The sequence below is a fragment of the Planococcus citri genome, chromosome 2 (assembly GCF_950023065.1).
Source record: "Planococcus citri chromosome 2, ihPlaCitr1.1, whole genome shotgun sequence".
NCBI classification, from domain to species: Eukaryota; Metazoa; Arthropoda; class Insecta; order Hemiptera; family Pseudococcidae; genus Planococcus; species Planococcus citri.
The window spans coordinates 4,941,211-4,960,255 of NC_088678.1; the positions used below are offsets into that span (position 1 = coordinate 4,941,211).

At 37.8% G+C, this 19,045-nt stretch overlaps 1 protein-coding gene and 1 long non-coding RNA gene across 2 annotated transcripts; both read right to left on the bottom strand.

Annotated features, from left to right (window-relative positions):
- Positions 1-941: 941 nt before the first annotated feature.
- LOC135834291 (uncharacterized) lies at positions 942-2,418 on the bottom strand. The gene is made up of 3 exons (XM_065348137.1): positions 2,228-2,418; positions 2,000-2,149; positions 942-1,528 (listed from the first exon to the last, which is right to left on the bottom strand). Exons 1-3 carry the CDS (start codon positions 2,309-2,311, stop codon positions 1,031-1,033), a joined length of 732 nt encoding a protein of 243 aa, XP_065204209.1. The 5' UTR covers positions 2,312-2,418; the 3' UTR covers positions 942-1,030.
- Positions 2,419-9,190: 6,772 nt separating this feature from the next.
- On the bottom strand, positions 9,191-15,117 carry LOC135834293 (uncharacterized). The gene is made up of 2 exons (XR_010556639.1): positions 14,122-15,117; positions 9,191-10,546 (listed from the first exon to the last, which is right to left on the bottom strand). It is a non-coding gene; the product is annotated as an uncharacterized LOC135834293 (long non-coding RNA).
- Between the last annotated feature and the right edge of the window lie 3,928 nt (positions 15,118-19,045).

The window sequence follows — 19,045 nt, forward strand, 5'->3', positions numbered from 1 at the left end:
GTAGACCTAAAGATACATATTTGACGAAAAAATCGTTATGTCGATTTAAAGTTTTCTTTTGTCCCCCCTTCTCTCCCCGTGTGATGAAAAATTCTGAAAAAATTCAGGGAGGTACGCCCATGTATCTTCTAACTATATTCGTTTACAGAATCAATTTATCTTAATTACGCGCTGATACAGAATTTTTCCCCTGAAAAACGCGTTTTTGGCCCCCCTGGCTGAGGGGGGTGGGGTGGGGAGCGGGCTATGGGCCCAAAATTATTTTTTGGGGGTACTAAACATACCCTGTGAGTTTCATCGAAATCTGAGGTTAAGGGCATTTTGCCTATCTTATCGGGGGGTACCCTTTCTAACTTCGACACACCTTCTTCTCATGAAGATGACCGAAAAAAAAATTAGCAGAACCGATGCCCTGTGCCAGGTACACTGTTACTACGGATTATCGTAGAACAAGAGTACATTCAGGACACTTTTTTCTCAGGCTAAATAAGGGTAAATACTGGGCAATATGTATGCTATAGAGTGAAGGATTCGTCGTCTCATAAGAGACCGTGTTATAATCGTGACATATACATTACTAGTCGAGTGACGAATTCGTCGCTCCATAAGACTAATGTGTATGATAGAGAAAAAAAAATTATTATTGAAAACGCTGCATAATCGCTAACTGGCTTACGCGTGATACATAGTAGGTACTGGAGTGACGAATTCGTCGCTCCATAAGACCAATGTGTATGAGAGAGAACATCAGTACAGTACATGTACCTAACCAGTCTACATGCAATACATAGTAATTATCATTTACAGGTACTAGAGTGACGGACGAATTTTTTTCTTCGTGCTTACCCTTCAAGGTTGCAACAGAAAAATAATGACTAACTTTTTGGGTCTTCAGCGTTCCCTTTTCAGGACGTTAAATTTTAATAAATATATGTACTTCGTCATTATATCACGCAATTTTATTTTCATAGAAAAAAATTTGGTACTGCAGATACAGTTTCATATTGTTGTACTCGTATTATTCTGCAGATCAAGATTGAGGAATATCAAGTTCCTCTTCACTTTCTTTCAGTCCCTGCTTTGCCGTGAGAACATTCACAAATATCGAAAGACATTCATTCCAACTCTCCCGAACGAAAATGTTGTACTTCTTCAAATCGGTGCCATCAGCTATTAGGTCGTGAATCTTATTTCTTTTTACTTTTGCCCATACCAGGGCATTGCAGAACACATTTCTTCGTTTTGATGGATCGGCTATTTTCTTCAACTGCTGGTTATTAGGAGAATCGATTTCTTCGTTTAAGTCTTGAATATCAGGGTCGGTACTATTCAAATCGCTAATAATATGCTCGCATATTTTTACCAGCTTTACTCTCACTCTCCTTTGCTGATCCCCAATTTGTTTGATCATTTTATCCTCCGCAGCGGTTATATTAACCTTCCAGTCGTGTATTTCGAAAAAAGTATCGATTTCGTTGCCTATGGTAACTGGATACTTGAATTTATTCAGTTCCTTTTGGACTGTTTTCTGTAATAATATAATAAGCAAACAAATTATACCCAAAGAAAAAAATAGGCTCAATTACGTTATAGTGGAGGGAAATTAGCATCATATTTCAAAAATAAAAACATTTTTGGCCACCCAAGCTTTTATGATGAAAAATTGTCAAGGGTGGTGCCCTGAATAATCCCTGAGAATTACCACCCCACAGACCTCTTGCTAAGGAATTTTAACTAGTCGTCACGAATTTCGAATGAGAAATGATTCTACCCTATTATATTTTCCTCTTACCCTTCAATCACATCTAAATTAGCTATATCACGTAATAGAAACGCCTAAAAATGGCCTACAATTCTCTTCGAAGACAAAATGCATGATCTTCACTTTCGAATGAAAAAATTTGAAGGAATTTTAACTCGTCGTCACGAATAGAATCAAATTTTTCCCTTTTCTTTTCAAACTGCGGTTTGACAAAATGAGAGAGAAATTATGGCTTACTTTAGCATCTTCAGCACCTTTAGCCCTTTCACGCTGCTGGCGAGCCTCTGCTTCCGCTTTTTCACGTTCGTAAATCAAGTCTCGTGCGATCAGGCGCTCATTCGATGTTGGATCGGTAATATTCAGCTTGACAAAATATTCTTCAACTCTCTGAAAGACATCAAACTGACTGAGCTTCACAGTGTTTCAAATTTTATGCTTTATTAGTAGGTATCCATTAATACTTACAGTATTTAGATCGACAGCCAGAGGGAAAGCATCATTTGGAAAGCACAGGCAGGATGCAAAAATAGTTAAACCTAAATAAATCATGGTGTCAACGAGTAAAAGTTGAGAGAAGTTATTTAAACGCAATAGTGATGATAGCTTAGGACGTATGCTCGATATGGAATTCGCTACAAGTAATACCGCTACTTAGGAAAGCATCTCATTTGAAGACGTAATCTATCAGATAATGTAGTATCAGATAAATTTCATCACTATTTTTCTTTTCTCATGATAGTGAAGCCTTTTCTAACGAAGTCATGTTAATTAACCCTTAAAGACCCAGGCTAATCCTGAGATGTTGTGTAAAAATGCTTTCAATTTCCTGAATTAGATCATCACAAGCATCACTTTAACCCACAGTTCACCCCCCCCTCCCCAGCCCCTTAAAGCCGTCTCGTAAAAGAGGTACCGATTTATTCAATTATTCTCAAAAACCGAGGAAGCAAGAACCCGAATGAGGTCAACCACGGAACTGAATGATAAATTATCATCAGATGCACTGAATAAGTGAAAGCATAATCCCAAAGAACACCTCGCCCCTTCTTGGGGGGTAAATTTTGAAAAAAGTTGGGATAAAATACAGGGACCCATGCTCCATTTTTGGATATGGTAGAGCTTTCACAAAATGAAATCATGAAAGGTGTGTGAAGGGTGGACCAGAGTGATTTTTTAAAAATTTGATACTCTTGTCAGTCTTGTCTCAATAAAAACCCGAAAAAAAGAGCATGAGTACACAGAGTACGGCAAATAGCGGGTTTAACCCTTAAAGACCCAGGCTAATCCTGAGATGTTGTGTGAAAATGCTTTCAATTTCCTGAATTAGATCATCACAAGCATCACTTTAACCCACAGTTTGCCCCCCAGCCCCTTAAAGCCGTCTCGTAAAAGCCGTACCGATTTATTTAATTTTCCTTGAAAACCGAGAAAGCAAAAACCCCAATGAGGTCAATCATGGAACTGAATGATATAGTATCATTAGGTGTACTGAATGAGTGAAAGCATATCCCCAAAGAACACCCCACCCCTTTTTGGGGGGCAAATTTTCAAAAAAGTTGGGATAAAAAAATTGGACCCATGCTCCATTTTTGGATAAACATATTGATGGTAGACCCTTCACAAAATGAAATCATGAAAGGTGTGAAAATGGTGGACCAGAGCGATTTTTTGAAAATTTGATTCACTTGTCTCGATAAAAACCCGAAAAAACAGAGCATGAATACGCAAAGTACATAATATGGGAAATATTATCAAGTAGGCTTGAAATGACAGAAACAAGAATTGAAAGGAACACAGATGCTTTTAACAGCACATAAGTTCAGATAATCTACAATCCACCCATCAAATCTGTTTATCACTCCGTGGATATTCTTTCTCGATATTTGTCACCAAATAGTTACATCCTACAAAGGTTAGCAGTACGATTGTTTTTCTGCAGAAATATCGAAATAGGTTTATCAACCACTTTGAAAAGCTTTACACAGTCAAATTGCAGCACTCCCTGGCATTTCATAATGTTCAAGCATTCATGAAGAAGTCACTATCCCTTCTCGATCATAGATAATGTAGTTCTACATCATGAAAATTGCACGAGCAGAAGTCGAGGTTTACAATCATGAGATTGTGTCTAGCTTATGACTACAGGATTCAGGGGATTTGAGATTCAGTAAAACGCTTTCAACTGTTGTTCAACCACAACTCTGAACTTTTGAATGTTTTGAGAAATTCCTGCTGAAGTTGATATTCTTTCTCGATATTTGTCAACAAATAGTTACATCCCGCAAAAGGTTAGTGGTACAATTGTTTTTCTGCAGAAGTATCGAAATAGGCTTATCTACCACTTTGAAAACCTTTACACTGTCAAATTGCAGCTGTCTCTGGCATTTCATAATGTTGAAGCATTCATGAAGAAGTCACTATCCCTCCCCGATCATTGATAGTGAAGTTGTACATCTTGAAAATTGCTTGAGCAGAATTCGTTGTTTCCAATCATAATATTTCATGATGTTGAACTACACCGAAGCCGTTTCATTGCCGCTAGACACAATCTCATGATTGTAAACCTCGACTTCTGCTCGTGCAATTTTCATGATGTAGAACTACATTATCTATGATCGAGAAGGGATAGTGACTTCTTCATGAATGCTTGAACATTATGAAATGCCAGGGAGTGCTGCAATTTGACTGTGTAAAGCTTTTCAAAGTGGTTGATAAACCTATTTCGATATTTCTGCAGAAAAACAATCGTACTGCTAACCTTTGTAGGATGTAACTATTTGGTGACAAATATCGAGAAAGAATATCCACGGAGTGATAAACAGATTTGATGGGTGGATTGTAGATTATCTGAACTTATGTGCTGTTAAAAGCATCTGTGTTCCTTTCAATTCTTGTTTCTGTCATTTCAAGCCTACTTGATAATATTTCCCATATTATGTACTTTGCGTATTCATGCTCTGTTTTTTCGGGTTTTTATCGAGACAAGTGAATCAAATTTTCAAAAAATCGCTCTGGTCCACCATTTTCACACCTTTCATGATTTCATTTTGTGAAGGGTCTACCATCAATATGTTTATCCAAAAATGGAGCATGGGTCCAATTTTTTTATCCCAACTTTTTTGAAAATTTGCCCCCCAAAAAGGGGTGGGGTGTTCTTTGGGGATATGCTTTCACTCATTCAGTACACCTAATGATACTATATCATTCAGTTCCATGATTGACCTCATTGGGGTTTTTGCTTTCTCGGTTTTCAAGGAAAATTAAATAAATCGGTACGGCTTTTACGAGACGGCTTTAAGGGGCTGGGGGGCAAACTGTGGGTTAAAGTGATGCTTGTGATGATCTAATTCAGGAAATTGAAAGCATTTTCACACAACATCTCAGGATTAGCCTGGGTCTTTAAGGGTTAAAAAGGAAAAAATTGGCACATAAATTTTTTTTTTCGGAAATGTGTTCAGATGAATCGCCTGAACTACCAAAAAAAATCCGCACCTTCTACCTCAGGAGCTAACTTTTTTAGGGGGCTAAAACCGGTTCCGATTCACGGTTTTTGCGATTTACTCCGAAAATATTAGGTTTACGATAAAAAGTACCATGACAAAAAATGTTCCCCTTCGAATTCTCGACAATTTGATACTACGCTGGATACCCATCCCTCAAAAGGAGTGTCTGAAAAAAGGGGTGAAAAGAGTAGGTGTTTCAAAAAGGTCAGTTCAATAAATTGATCAAAGTTGCCTCTTTATATCATTCGTTTTCGCTCAAATTTTTTTTACTTTTGGGACAGAGAACCAATGTGCTTTGGATTCTAAAAATTTGTGTTCAGCAATCTTGAAAACATACTATTCGATATACTCGTATTACACAATTTTCAGTGACTTTTCAAAATTTTATCCTATTTAGAAGGGCGTAAATGGGTTTTGAAGAACTGTGAGCAGAAAATGAGTTCATATTCGTATTCAGAGTCCTCGAAAACATACCATTCGATATATCACTTTACTTTTCATGATTTTTAGAAATTTGGCCCTTTTTTGGGGGCACATAGAGACATTATGGGGTAGGACCCAAAAAGTAAGTTCTTATTCGTACTCAGCGACCTCGAAAACATACCATTCGATATATCACTCGACTTTTCACGATTTTTCAAAATTTCAACCCCCTTTTTGGGCCATAGAGGGGCTTTGAGGAACTGGATCCAAAATACAAGTTGGTATTCGTATTCAGCCACCTCGAAAACATACTATTCGATATATCGCATGTCCAAATTAGCAAAAGAAGCACTTTTTCTCCCTAAATAACGAAAAAGTAATTTTGTAACTGAAAAAGCTCGACAAATTAACCAAAAAGTGATTGAAAAATGATTGGAAAGTATTTGAAAAAAAAGGGACAAAATGCGAGCGAAATATTATAATACAGAAAAGAATCACAAAAAAAAAACGGAATAAGTACATAAATTACGGATTGAAATGTTATTTAATTTTGAAGAGTTGAACTATTTCGAAACTTTTTGACAATTTTATGTCAGCAAAGTAAAAATTTGGACAATATCTGACGAAGAAGGCAATTTTTGGAAAAATAAAGCGGGACTGAAAATCGTAACAAAAGAAATGGTTTTCTGACAATTTCTGGTAAAAAAAGTTAGACCCTTTGGACAATTTATTGAAAAACAGGTAAAAACTCAAAATTTTATGAAAAACTGCTATTTTTAGTGTACAAAAGCGAGGTTTTTCTTTACAATTTTTGGCTAACAGCAGGATTTTGACAATTTTAGCCGGGAGAACTTTGTGAAAATTATCGGCAAAAAGAGATACTTTGGCAACGTGAGCTGGGCTTTTATGAGAATTCCAATGAAAGCAATAAAAAAACGGAATTTTTAGGTAATTTTCGAGAAGGTGAATGTTTTTTAATTTTTTTTTGCAAATAACTGAAAATTTTTGGCAAGAAACGACGCTATTTGGAAATGTTGAAGAAAAGTGAGATTTTTAGCCATTTTTGGCTGAAAAGCAGACTTTGGCATTCGCAAATTATTCGCTTACTGATATTATTAGAGGAGAAGGTACAATTATGGACTCAGGTACAAATATGAACCCCCCCCCCCCCATGGTTTAGTGTACAACTACTAGCGCTAAGGTCATGCTGAGTACTAAAAATTATATGTGACGCAACGGGACAAAATCGACCTTCGGACCTAAAAAATTATTTTTCACTTTTTGACGGATTTTTGGTACTCGGACATTCAAAAATCATTTAAAACCACCCAGAAGTCCCTATGATTTGCATAGCTCCAAATACATGGTAATCCAGTCAAAAGTGTGCTCATTTTTTTGATTTTTTTGATTTTTTTTTGATTTTTTCATTATTTCAACTTTTAAATCGATCTGGAGGCGAAACAAAGCGTTCTACGAGAAAAATACATCGATCAAAGTTGTAGAGAATTAAATTTCCAAAAACCTATAAGAGGTTTATTTTTCTCCTAAATGCATAGTTTTTCTGTTTTTCTCAAAAAACAAAAACCTCATGATGATTACCATAAAATTTCTGTTTTTTGAGAAAAACAGAAAAACTATGCATTTAGGAGAAAAATAAACCTCTTACAGGTTTTTGGAAATTTAATTCTCTACAACTTTGCTCGATGTATTTTTCTCGTAGAACGCTTTGTTTCGCCTCCAGATCGATTTCAAAATTGAAATGATGAAAAAATAAAATGAAAAATTGAAAAAATGAGCGCAATCACGACTGAGCCCCCTGTATCAATGTAAATAACCATTTTACCCAGTGATATTCACACAAAACAGGCAAGAAACGTTATCCAAGACTATGTTTAGCTCAGTTTAGCCGGAGAACCTGATTAGAACGCAAGCACTTCCGCTAAACGAGCAGAACTGGACTGAAAACTTTAACCCCCCATAACTCAAAAACTTGTTTTCGGCTCGAAGGTCGATTTTGTCGCGTTGCGTCACATATGTAGTAGTGTAGTATCGATGATCCAAGTACTTATTTCGGATCCATGCATACTTCGGTGTCTCTCATCAGCAATTGTTTTTTTTTGCGCATTATTTTCTTCCCAATGGAAAATTTTACAATTTTTTCATTCGGTAATTCATCAGCTTCAAATAAAGTTTGGAAAAAAAATTATTAACGAAGTAAGTAGCTTACAATGAGTACTTTCAAAATATACTTTCATATTTGTCTTTACTTCAACTGATTTTCATAATTTTTTTCATTTTTCATAAACTGAGCCGATTTTTTGCATGGGTTATGGACCCCCAAATTTTTTTTACCTAATTTTGATTCAATATTTTTTAGAATGTCGAGAAAAGTGTTATTAACAAAGAAGACAAGCCCAAAATGTCGAAAATGGAACCATGATTTTTTCATTTTCCATCAACTTGGCCAATTTTTTGCATGGGTATAAATATGGACCCCTAAATTTTTTTTCCATCTAATTTTGATTCAATGGTTTTTAGAATACCGAGAAAAGAAGACAAGCCCAAAGTATCAAAAAACATCTTCAAATAAATTTTTGTACAATTTTCTGAAATTTTTATTCATTTTTTGAGGGGGGGGGGGGGTCCATATTTGTACCACCACTTTATGTCACTTTTCTAAATTTCAAATTTCTCCGTGAGTTTTCAACAAAAAAAAATTTTTTACACAATATATGTACTAGAGTCTTTGGCCTTTTGAATGGTATTTTCGAAAAAAAATTTCGATAATTTTTTCTACCCTTTAAAGCCAAAAAGCTAGAAGGGGTCCATATTTGTACCTTCACCTATTTTTCTTCTCTTCAAAATGTACGCAAAAATTGAATTTTTGAAATGTCTTTTGAAAGTATACCTTTAGTAACTTAGTTACTTAAAAATTGACCGAGTACGAGCCCTGAGCGAGGTCAAAAGCTTCTTTCGAGAAGTAAAGTTTTTCAGGTGAAAAGTATGTTTTTGGGCTGAACATTTTTTTTAAAATTTGAATGATATAGCCTACTTAATTATTTTTTTAAAATTTGATTTGAAAAAAAAGCACAAAAGCACAAAAAGAGCGAGGGCAAAAGCTTTCAAAAATTCGTATTTTGAGAGATAAAAAAAAATGTTTTTTTATGATAATTTTTTGACTCCGTAATTCTAAAATTTGAATATATTGGGTAGGTAATTTAAAAAATTCAAAATTTGAAAGAAAAGAAATTTAAACGGGCCGGAGCGAAGCAAGGGCAAAAGTTTGCAAAAAATTACGTATATAGAGTGAGTGAAAACATTTTATTTTTGGTTACAACATGGGACCTGTAGGTGTTTCGGGGCCCCTGGCGATCGCCAATCTACATAATGAACCAGTTCGCCACTGTATAGATGTGAATGTTTGTAAACAAATGAATTGGTTTGATATTGCTTCAAAAATGTTTTTTTTTTTAAATTTTACCTAATTAAATGAACTGAACAGTACGAGTTGAGCAAATTGTATTTCAAAATGTTATAAAGTAAGAACACACTTATCTAGATTACAAAAAGTAACCAAGCTTATTACAGAATGATTCTACATAGGTAGAGGTACCAGTATACCTAGGTAAGGTAGATTGGTAGGTTTTTAGGTATCTACCAATTTCATCTTTTTGTTAGAAGGAGATGTCACTTGAAGCTCTGATGACACAACAGGGCGTTCCACATCACATACTCCATGTACAAGATCAAACAAATGAGGACGTGTCAAAATGGCATTTTTCCACGACTGGGTTGATGTAAGATTGGCAGGGTTTGTTTTGATAAAAAATGCAACCTTCGTTAGCAATCGTTCAGCCCCATGAAGATCAGCAAAAAATAACAAATCGAACGCGTTCTCTACCGATAATTCCTTCAATATAATTTCTTGGCAGAGTACCCGGAGACCTTCGACTTGATATTTGTCAGCAACTACGAATAACTCTGTCACTATTTCGCGATTTGGAGTTTTGTCAGTATACATGAAGAGTAAAAATTCTTCAAATACTTCAGGACGGATGTCTGAGATGTTAACTTGGTTTGATTTATTTTCTTGCATATTGTGTTTGAACATGGCCTCAAAAACAGGACTACGAGCTGCTAAAATACCTTTGAGAGCACCGAATTTCTTGCCATCCACTACAAATGTTACATCGACAAAAGTTTGATCACGCAACAAACGTTCTAATCCTGTTGATAGATTATCAGGAACTGTCACTTTCACTTCAGGCCCCTGCCGTGAGTGATTATCTTTGGCACCCGTTTCAGTATACTCAAATTCACAGAAAACTGTTACTGTGTCTTCAACAAGGAGGAGTTTGTGCTTCGGAAATGGATGGAATAATACCACCTTCGAAACAAAATACGGAAATCCATGTTGATTATTGCTTAATGTGAATTGCGCTTGGGTTTGTTGAACAAATACTTCATATCCTGCAGCATTTCGTATACACATTCTCATGTTGACGAATATATCATGGTCATAGGTATTGTCTCTGTCAAGATTCAAAAATAATCCGATAGAATCTGCAACCTCAAAATTTGAGTTGTCAGTCACAATAGTCAAGTACCATTTATATTCGGGATTTTTAGGGTTAACGAATTCTGACGATCTGAGCGGTTTGTTAACTTTACAGTGATATTCTTTAAAGCCTTTGATTGTCCACAATTGTGACGTTTTTCGCCATTCGCCGTTAGTGATACAATGCCAATCCGGAATTGAAGTTTTTTTCCCCTCATGTGTAGGTAATATAACGGAGGCGCTTGACTGGCTCATTTATGTAGCAGAGTAGGTGTAATGAAAATGATACTTCTCGAATTTCTGTAAAACAAAACAACAAAAAGCCACATATAACTGTTGGGGGATGGCTGAAAGGGAATTTCACTTGTAAAAAAGAACCATATAGGCGATCTGCAGTCTGCATAAAAATAATGAATGATGAAATGAATTATGTACTTAGCTAGTAAGTACATACATGAATAATTCATTTCATCATTTATTAGTTTTTCAAATTGACCTCACCCATGTCCATTGTCCCCCAGACCCTCCCCTCATGGGTAATGGTACAAAAAAATTGTTTCATTTTGTGTTGGGGGCCGTGGATGGGGTCCACGATCCAAAATCTGTCGTCATATTCGTGTTCAGCGTCACCAAAAACATACTATTTCATGTGTCGCAAGAACAAAACACTTTTTTTTTCGAATTTTTACCCCATTTTGGGAGGTGCTGATGCTGGGGGCCATGGATGGGGTGCAATCAAAATTCTAACGCCTTATTCGTGTTTAGCGTCACCAAAAACATACAATTCGATACATCACATGCCCCAGATTCTTTTGGAAAGTTCTGCCCAAAGGGGGCGGGGTGGAAGTGCTCCCTCTCCATTGAAAGATCCAATCTTAAAGATTGAATATTTTAAAAAAAGCATCAAAAAGTAAATCTGTGGAAATTTTTCCGGAATTTTAAATGGTAGCTCCAACATACCGCGTCATTTTGAATTTTGAACTTTCCATTTGAAAGTTTAACTTTTGAAAATTTCAAACTGCTGCAAATGTTCAAAACGCAATGCCCTTCCGAACCGTGAAATCAGTTTTGATCAGTGCATATCATACAAATAGCATCGGAGGTAACGCTCTGCTGAAGTTGAGTTTTCGTGATTTTTCGAAAATTTTCCCCCCTCCGTTTGGGGCACAGCGGGACACTGAAGAGTTGGGTCCAAAAAATAAGTTCATGTTCGTACTCAGCGACCTCAAAAATATACCATTCGAAATATCACCCGACTTTTTTCACGATTTTTTAAAATTTTTACCCTATTTTTGGAGCACAGAGGGGCTTTGAGGGGTCGGATCCAGAAAATAAGTTCATATTTGTATTCTGCGACCTTGAAAACATACCATTCGATGTATCACATGCCCCAGATTTGTTTTTGAAAGTTTTGCCCAAAATTTTGGGTGGGGGGAGGGGGAGCGGGTACTTGCCTTCCATTTGTACGAAATTTTTTGAACTGGACCAAGGTTTGTAGATTAAAAAAACATGCAAAAATTCATAACAAGTCAGAATTTCAACCGCTAAAGTGTATTTTTCGATTTTTGGCGAATTTTTGAAATTCAAATTTAGGTCAAAAATGAGGGGAAAATATCAAAATCTTACCAAATTGACCTAGAAAACTGAAATTTGGAATATGCCCCATTTTCGACCAGCCAAATCGATTGGAAACGGTTTCAAACCGTTTTGAGCAGTTCTGGAGCCTGCAGCAGATTTTTGAAACTTGAAATTTCCACAAAATTTTATCAATTGTAATAATGAATTTGGAAATCCGAAATTCACGCTGCACTCCAACTTAAACACGTTATTAAGTCGACTGCTTGTGTATTCAAGTTATTTCGGAGCCTCCAGCGACTTTTCGGAAATTACTGCAGCTTCGGCAGATTTTATAATGCTCGAAATTTTCAAAAAAAATTTCTAAACACAGCTAGAAATCCAAAATTTACTCTGCGTTGCAATTTCAACACGCTATCGAGTCGTCTGCAGGTATAGTTCAGTGGCAAAATGTATATTTTGGGCGATAAACGGCAAATTATGATAAAGCTTTGAAATTTGGTATGACGAACAAGGACACCAAAAGAAAATTTTTAAGCCCGGGAGGCAATCGCCAAGTCCCATAGGAGGGGAATTGGGGTGTGATTTGGGGGGAGGGTTCAACCCCTCATTTTTCCAAATGGGGCTAACGGGGCGATATTGGTGTTAATTCCATATGGTTGAACCCCGTTGAGTTCGAAAATACCATTACTTTCAAAATCTGAGGAAGAGGCATGCCACAAATTTGAGATTTTCTGAGTGAAGTTTTTGCATTTTTCTCAAAAATACCCCAAAATTACAGTTTTTCAACCCTAGACGACACGCTGACCTTCCATCGACATTTTTATGGTCATTTTCGGATTCTACAGGTCAATTACAATGCGAATCGACCATCAATACTTCCGCATACCTCTACCATAGGTATACAGAGGGGTCTAAAGGGTTAAAAATTGACATTTTTTCGGCATTTTCTCGCAAAAATCGGGGTTTTTGAACTGTGCACCCAATACAATTAGCGGGAGAAGGTTCTAATGTCGATTTTCGAATACTACAAAGCAAAATGCCATCGAATAAGACTCGGAGGCACTTTTTACATACCTCCTGGGAGGTAGTAGAGGGGGTCAAATTTGACCCTTATCTTGCTTATGTTGAATCAATTTTAGAAATGTAATCAACGTAAGTGTACATTTTCTTACTACCGAGGTAATGATGTAAGTACCAATGTTTTTTGTACCGTCGAACCTAAATTTGCAATCATTTTTTCAATTCCAAGGGGAGGGGGGTGAGACCATAATAGGGGAGTAGGCCTATTTTTCACAAAAAATCGACATGTATATCGAAATGTAGGTTTTCAAGGATGCTGATTTCAGAAATTCTATCGATTTTTCATTTGGGTTTAAGCCAAGGGGAGGATACTGCATTGGAGAAAAGAAAGCTTGTGCTACTTCTACAGTATCATCCCCTTAGCTTCAACCAAAATGAAAAACTGATATCATTTCTGAAATCAGCGTCCTTGAAAACCTACATTTTGATATACATGTCGATTTCTTGTGAAAAATAATGGTCGATTCGCATTGTAATTGACCTGTAGAATCCGAAAATGACCATAAAAATGTCGATGGAAGGTCAGCGTGTCGTCTAGGGTTGAAAAACTGTAATTTTGGGGTATTTTTGAGAAAAATGCAAAAACTTCACTCAGAAAATCTCAAATTTGTGGCATGCCTCTTTCTCAGATTTTGAAAGTAATGGTATTTTCGAACTCAACGGGGTTCAATCATATGGAATTGACACCAATATCGCCCCGTTAGCCCCATTTGGAAAAATGAGGGGTTGAACCCTCCCCCCAAATCACCCCAATTCCCCTCCTATGGGACTTGGCGATTGCCTCCCGTGCTTAAAAATTTTCTTTAGGTGTCCTTGTTCGTCATACCAAATTTCAAAGCTTTATCATAATTTGCCGCTTACTTACAGTTTGCCACTGAACCAGTAGAACTCAAGCCGTTTTGGAGTCTTCGGCAACTGTTTGGAAACTACTGGAGCCCACAATCCCTGTAGCTTTATTTTTAACAAACTTATGTTTAATACCCACATAAAGGGATCAATGAACTTTGGCCAATTATTGGTTACTATTTTGCGATCTCATCCTCTAAAACGTAAATTTAAAAGCATTTATTAGTTACATTGGAAACCAAATGAATGGCCGGAGGACCTGAATATAAGAGAGCGACGTTGATTGGCCATGGAGGGGGGGGGGTGATGACGACATATTAATCATCAAGCAAACAATAATCAAAAAACAAATTACGAGATTAGGCACTCACCAATATTGCAACGAAGGATATCAAATTCTTGAAGGAGCACCAGACAAAAGACTTGCGACTCGCCAGTAGGAATTTAACTAGAATGAATGAAAACCAGTAAAAAGAAAGGCAAGATCACGGTTGAGAATGTGCTAGTGAAACGAATGGGACAAGTGCAGGGAGGGTAGGGGAAGGTATAGAACGGAGCCTAAGGGATGAAGATTGAAGGGTGAAAGGTAGGTTTACTGTTGTGAAGTGAAAAGGCAGATTCGCGAGAGTGAAATAAAAAGATATTGGGCATAAACATCCACGTTAAAACGGACTATCTGTGCGAATACGAGTTGAAGTCCAGTCCTACTGGTTTTGCAAGCTCTTGCGTTTCAATCTAATCGCATTCTCCAGCTAAACTGAGATAAACATGGTCTTGAAAAACGATTCTTGCTTGCTTTGTGTGAACTGTGATACTGTGAACGTATTACATACCTGCGTAAAATAGTTATTTACGTTCCTTTGCGTTGCAGTGAAACAAAACCTTATCATTATCACGAATGTGCATATTTTTGCATTTTTTCATTATTTCAATTTTCAGATTAATCTGGATGTAAAACAAAAAGTCGTAGCAGTCTGCCGCTACGTAAGAGCCAAATTTTTGTGCTAGAAACATTGAGGGCTCTTGAACTACTCGCACCCTCGCTTCGCTCCTGTGCTTCGCTTGCATTTGGGGGGACGTTGTCCCCTCTACACCCCTATTGGGCTTCGCCCAAATCACTCCTTCCACAATTTCTTTCTTGTGTTAGCGGGGGGACTTTGTCCCCCCTGCACCCCCCTTGGGCTTCGCCTAATTACCTCCTGCTGCTGTCTTTTTTTCGTATTCTGCGCTTCGCTTGAACTACTCGCACCCTCGCTTCGCTCCTGTGCTTCGCCTGCATTTGGGGGGACGTTGTCCCTGCACCCCCATGGGCTTCGCCCAAATCACTCCTTCCGCGCTTTCTTTCTAGTGTTAGCGGGGGGACTTTGTCCCCCCTGCACCCCCCTTGGGCTTCGCCCAATTACCTCCTGCTGCTGTCTTTTTTTCGTGTTCTGCGCTTCACTTGAAGACGCCTTGAACTACTCGCACCCTCGCTTCGCTCCTGTGCTTCGCCTGCGTTTGGGGGGACGTTGTCCCCCCTACACCCCCTATGGGCTTCGCCCAAATCACTCCTTCCGCAATTTCTTTCTTATGTTAGCGGGGGGACTCTGTCCCCCCTGCACCCCCCTTGGGCTTCGCCCAACTCTGTCCTTCCGCTGTTTCTTTCCTATATTCGCGGGGGGACTCCGTCCCCCCTGCACCCCCCTCGGGCTTCGCCCAACTCTCTCTTCTTCCTATCTTCCTCCTTCAAAAAATGTGGTAACAAACCTGTCTTGACCCTGAAACAGGTCAAATGGGGGTGGAAGGTTGAAACTGGCAAAAGGCACTTCGGGTACATCCTCCAAATGTACTGTGAAAATTTGAGCCATCTAGGTCAATTTGGAGGGGCTATAGGCTTTCCTAAATGTCAAAAAAACACATTTGACCCTAGAAAGAGGTCAAATGGGGTTGGAAGGTTGAAACCTGCAAAAGGCACTTCCGATACATCCTCCCAATGTACTGTGAAAATTTGGACCCTCTGGGTCAATTTGGAGGGGCTGTAGGCTTGGCTAAAGGTCAACATTTTCAAAAAACACGTAAAATCGATGAAAAAATCCACTTTTTTGACCCTGGAGAGGAGTCAAATGGGGTTGGAAGGTTCAAACCTGCAAAAGGCACTTCGGGTACACCCTCCCAATGTACTGTGAAAATTTGGACCCTCTAGGTCAATTTGGAGGGGCTGTAGGTCTGGCTAAACGTCAAAAAACATGCAAAAATCCACTTTTTTGACCCTGGAGAGGGGTCAAATGGGGTTGGAAGGTTGAAACCTGCAAAAGGCACTTCCGATACATCCTCCCAATGTACTGTGAAACTTTGGACCCTCTAGGTCAATTTGGAGGGGCTGTAGGCTTGGCTAAAGGTCAAAATTTTCAAAAAACACGTAAAATCGATGAAAAAATCCACTTTTTTGACCCTGGAGAGAAGTCAAATGGGGTTGGAAGGTTCAAACCTGCAAAAGGCACTTCGGGTACACCCTCCCAATGTACTGTGAAAATTTGGACCCTCTAGGTCAATTTGGAGGGGCTGTAGGTCTGGCTAAACGTCAAAAAACACGCAAAAATCCACTTTTTTGACCCTGGAGAGGGGTCAAATGGGGTTGGAAGGTTGAATCCTGCAAAAAGCATTCAAGGGGCACCCTCTTATTGTATGCTGAGAATTTGGACCCCCTAGCTCAATTTTAGGGGTGAGGGGGTCAAAAATAGGGGTAAAATGTGGTTTTTCCCAACTAAAATGGAGTGGGGATGACCTAGGAAGCTGAAATTTGGATATGTTGATTACAATGGAGGTAGTGACCTATGGTATGATTTTGGACCCTTTTCGTTCATTTGGGGCCTTTTTATGCCCCTCCAAAAAAATGACCTTTCTGTAATTTTCAACTTTGACCCTTGAAACTTCGGGGGTCAATTCTAGGTCTTGAATGAACCCCATTTCCCAAGTTTGACCTTATTTGATCAATTAGAACAGGTTCCAGGTCATAAAATGTAAAAATTCAAGTTTCGGTGAAACTTATATCTATATAAATATATATCTATATATATATATAAAAACTGACACACCGGGAATCGTCTAGTTTGAGCTCAAAACGTCGAGAACTATCAAAATTTTTGACCCCCGACCTTTTTATCCAAAGTTGGGCCTACCGCAATAGCCATCATTTTTTACAAAAATTTGGCTAAAAACAAACTGAAAAATTTACTGTTCGCGAACGAGTGAACGAACCAAGCTGAAATTTGGTTCGCACTCTATTTTCGACCTCGCCAGTCGATTTTTTACGGTTTTGAGTAGTTCTGGGGCCTCTTACAGATTTTTGAATTCTTCAGTTTTCGAAAGAAAAAAAAATCGATAAAAACCGGAAAACCTGAAGATCTGCTAGATGCTCCTGAATAGCTCGAAACCACGACTGATCTACTCTAGAAGTAGAGGTCGAGAATAGAATGTAAACCAAGTTTCAATCTTTGACGTCGATTTGATCAAATTTTAATTTTTTTTCATACGGAATTGGCCAAATTTTAAATTTTAAAAATTCGATAAAATTTAAGAAATGAATTTCAGCGCCAGAAATTTATGTCAGTGGTGTTTTTTAGGATACTCTTTTAATTTTCTGGTTGTTCAATTTTGACATTTTCTTGCTAGACGGGATACCGCCTTCGTGAGGAGTTGAATCAAAAAAAAGAACGACCTCATTGTGAAGTTGAAGGGGCACTTAGAATTGGTTTTCACAAACCGAGTGAATATATTCGAATTTAACAGGGAACCTCTTGGACACTTTTTGCTTTTTTTTCACTACAGCATAGAGCTCGAATGGGTTATTTTTCACTTCTGTATCAAATTTCTGACAAATTTGATAACAGTGACGGAGAGGAAACTTTTTCAAAACCCACTTTTTTCGAAAAAAAAAACTGTAAATACCCTTTCAAATTTCGAGGAGTTGATTTTGCGTCGAAAATAGCTTTATTTTTGTGTTCTACGTCAAATTTCCAATCTAGTGATATATCAACTGTCCTTCTACCACCAAGGGGGTGGGACTAGGACCATTCAAAAAAGGGGGCTTTCCTGAAAACGTACATAAAGGCTATTAGTCCGGCATATGACAATAGGAGTAATTGCACCCCCCCCCCCGATCCACCGGGACAACTTTTTTCTTAAAGGGGACATCCTAAGGAACATTTTAAAGAAAACTTTCCAAAAAAAAGTTGGCCTTACTTACAAAATGGCGGCCATTTTGAATGACAGGTCAGCCGAAATCGCAGATTTTGCGTTTTAACATAGGACTTGCACGAACTTTTTCAAACTTTACAAAGGTACATAGATCGAAAGATCATGCAAAAATTTATCACCTGTCAAAATTTCAAGTGCTAGAGTGCGTTTTTCGATTTTTGGTGAATTTTTAAAAATCGAATTTAGGCCAAAAATGAGGGGAAAAAATCAAAATTTTAACAAATTGACCAAGAAAGCTGAAATTTGGGATATACCCTATTTTCGACATGCCAAATCGATTGGAAACGGTTTCAACCCGTTTTGAGCAGTTCTGGAGCCTCCAGCAGATTTTTGAAACTCGAAATTCCCACAAAATTCCATCAAATTTGAGTTGTAAAGCTAAAATTTATTCTAAAAACTAATTTCAATACGCTACGAAGTACTACAGGTGAATTTCAAGTCGATTTGGAGCCTCCAGCGACTTTTTGAAAATTCCGGATGCCTCCAGCAGTTTTTTGAAACTTTAAATTTTCACAAAATTTCATCAAATGGAGATGGAAAGTTGAAATTTACTCTATACTCCAATTTCAACACCCTCTGAAGACGACTTCAGGTGGGTTCAAGTCATTTTAGGGCCTCCAGTGACTTTTTTGAAAATTACTAGAGCCTCCAGTAGATTTTCGAAACTTGAAATTTCCCCAACATTAATTTATCAAATGGAGTTGGCAAGCTGGAATTTACTTCGCAGACTACATGGTGGTTTCAAATGGTTTTGAAGCTTCCAGCTACTTTTAGGAAATTTCAATTTTCCAAAAAAACGTCATACAACCTTTCAAAAAGTTGCTGGAGGCTCCAAAACGACTTGAAATTCGCCAGCAGTCAACTTCGTAGCGTATTGAATATAGTTTGCAGAATTCATTTCAACTCTCCATCTTGGAAGTATACGCTATCTCCTGTAAAGGAGCGCGACTACGACGACCACGACATGAAAAGGACTAAAACTGAGAATTTTTACAGAATTTTTACTCGTCGAGATCATGATTATATTTAAATTATAAGTTTTTAATTCGATTTTTTAAG

Coding starts and splice junctions, on each gene's coding strand:
- LOC135834291 (XM_065348137.1), bottom strand. CDS start 2,311: ATGATTTATTTAGGTTTAACTATTTTTGCATCCTGCCTGTGCTTTCCA. Junction 2,150..2,227: donor TGGCTGTCGATCTAAATACT/GTAAGTATTAAT, acceptor GATGTCTTTCAG/AGAGTTGAAGAATATTTTGT. Junction 1,529..1,999: donor AAGGTGCTGAAGATGCTAAA/GTAAGCCATAAT, acceptor ATATTATTACAG/AAAACAGTCCAAAAGGAACT.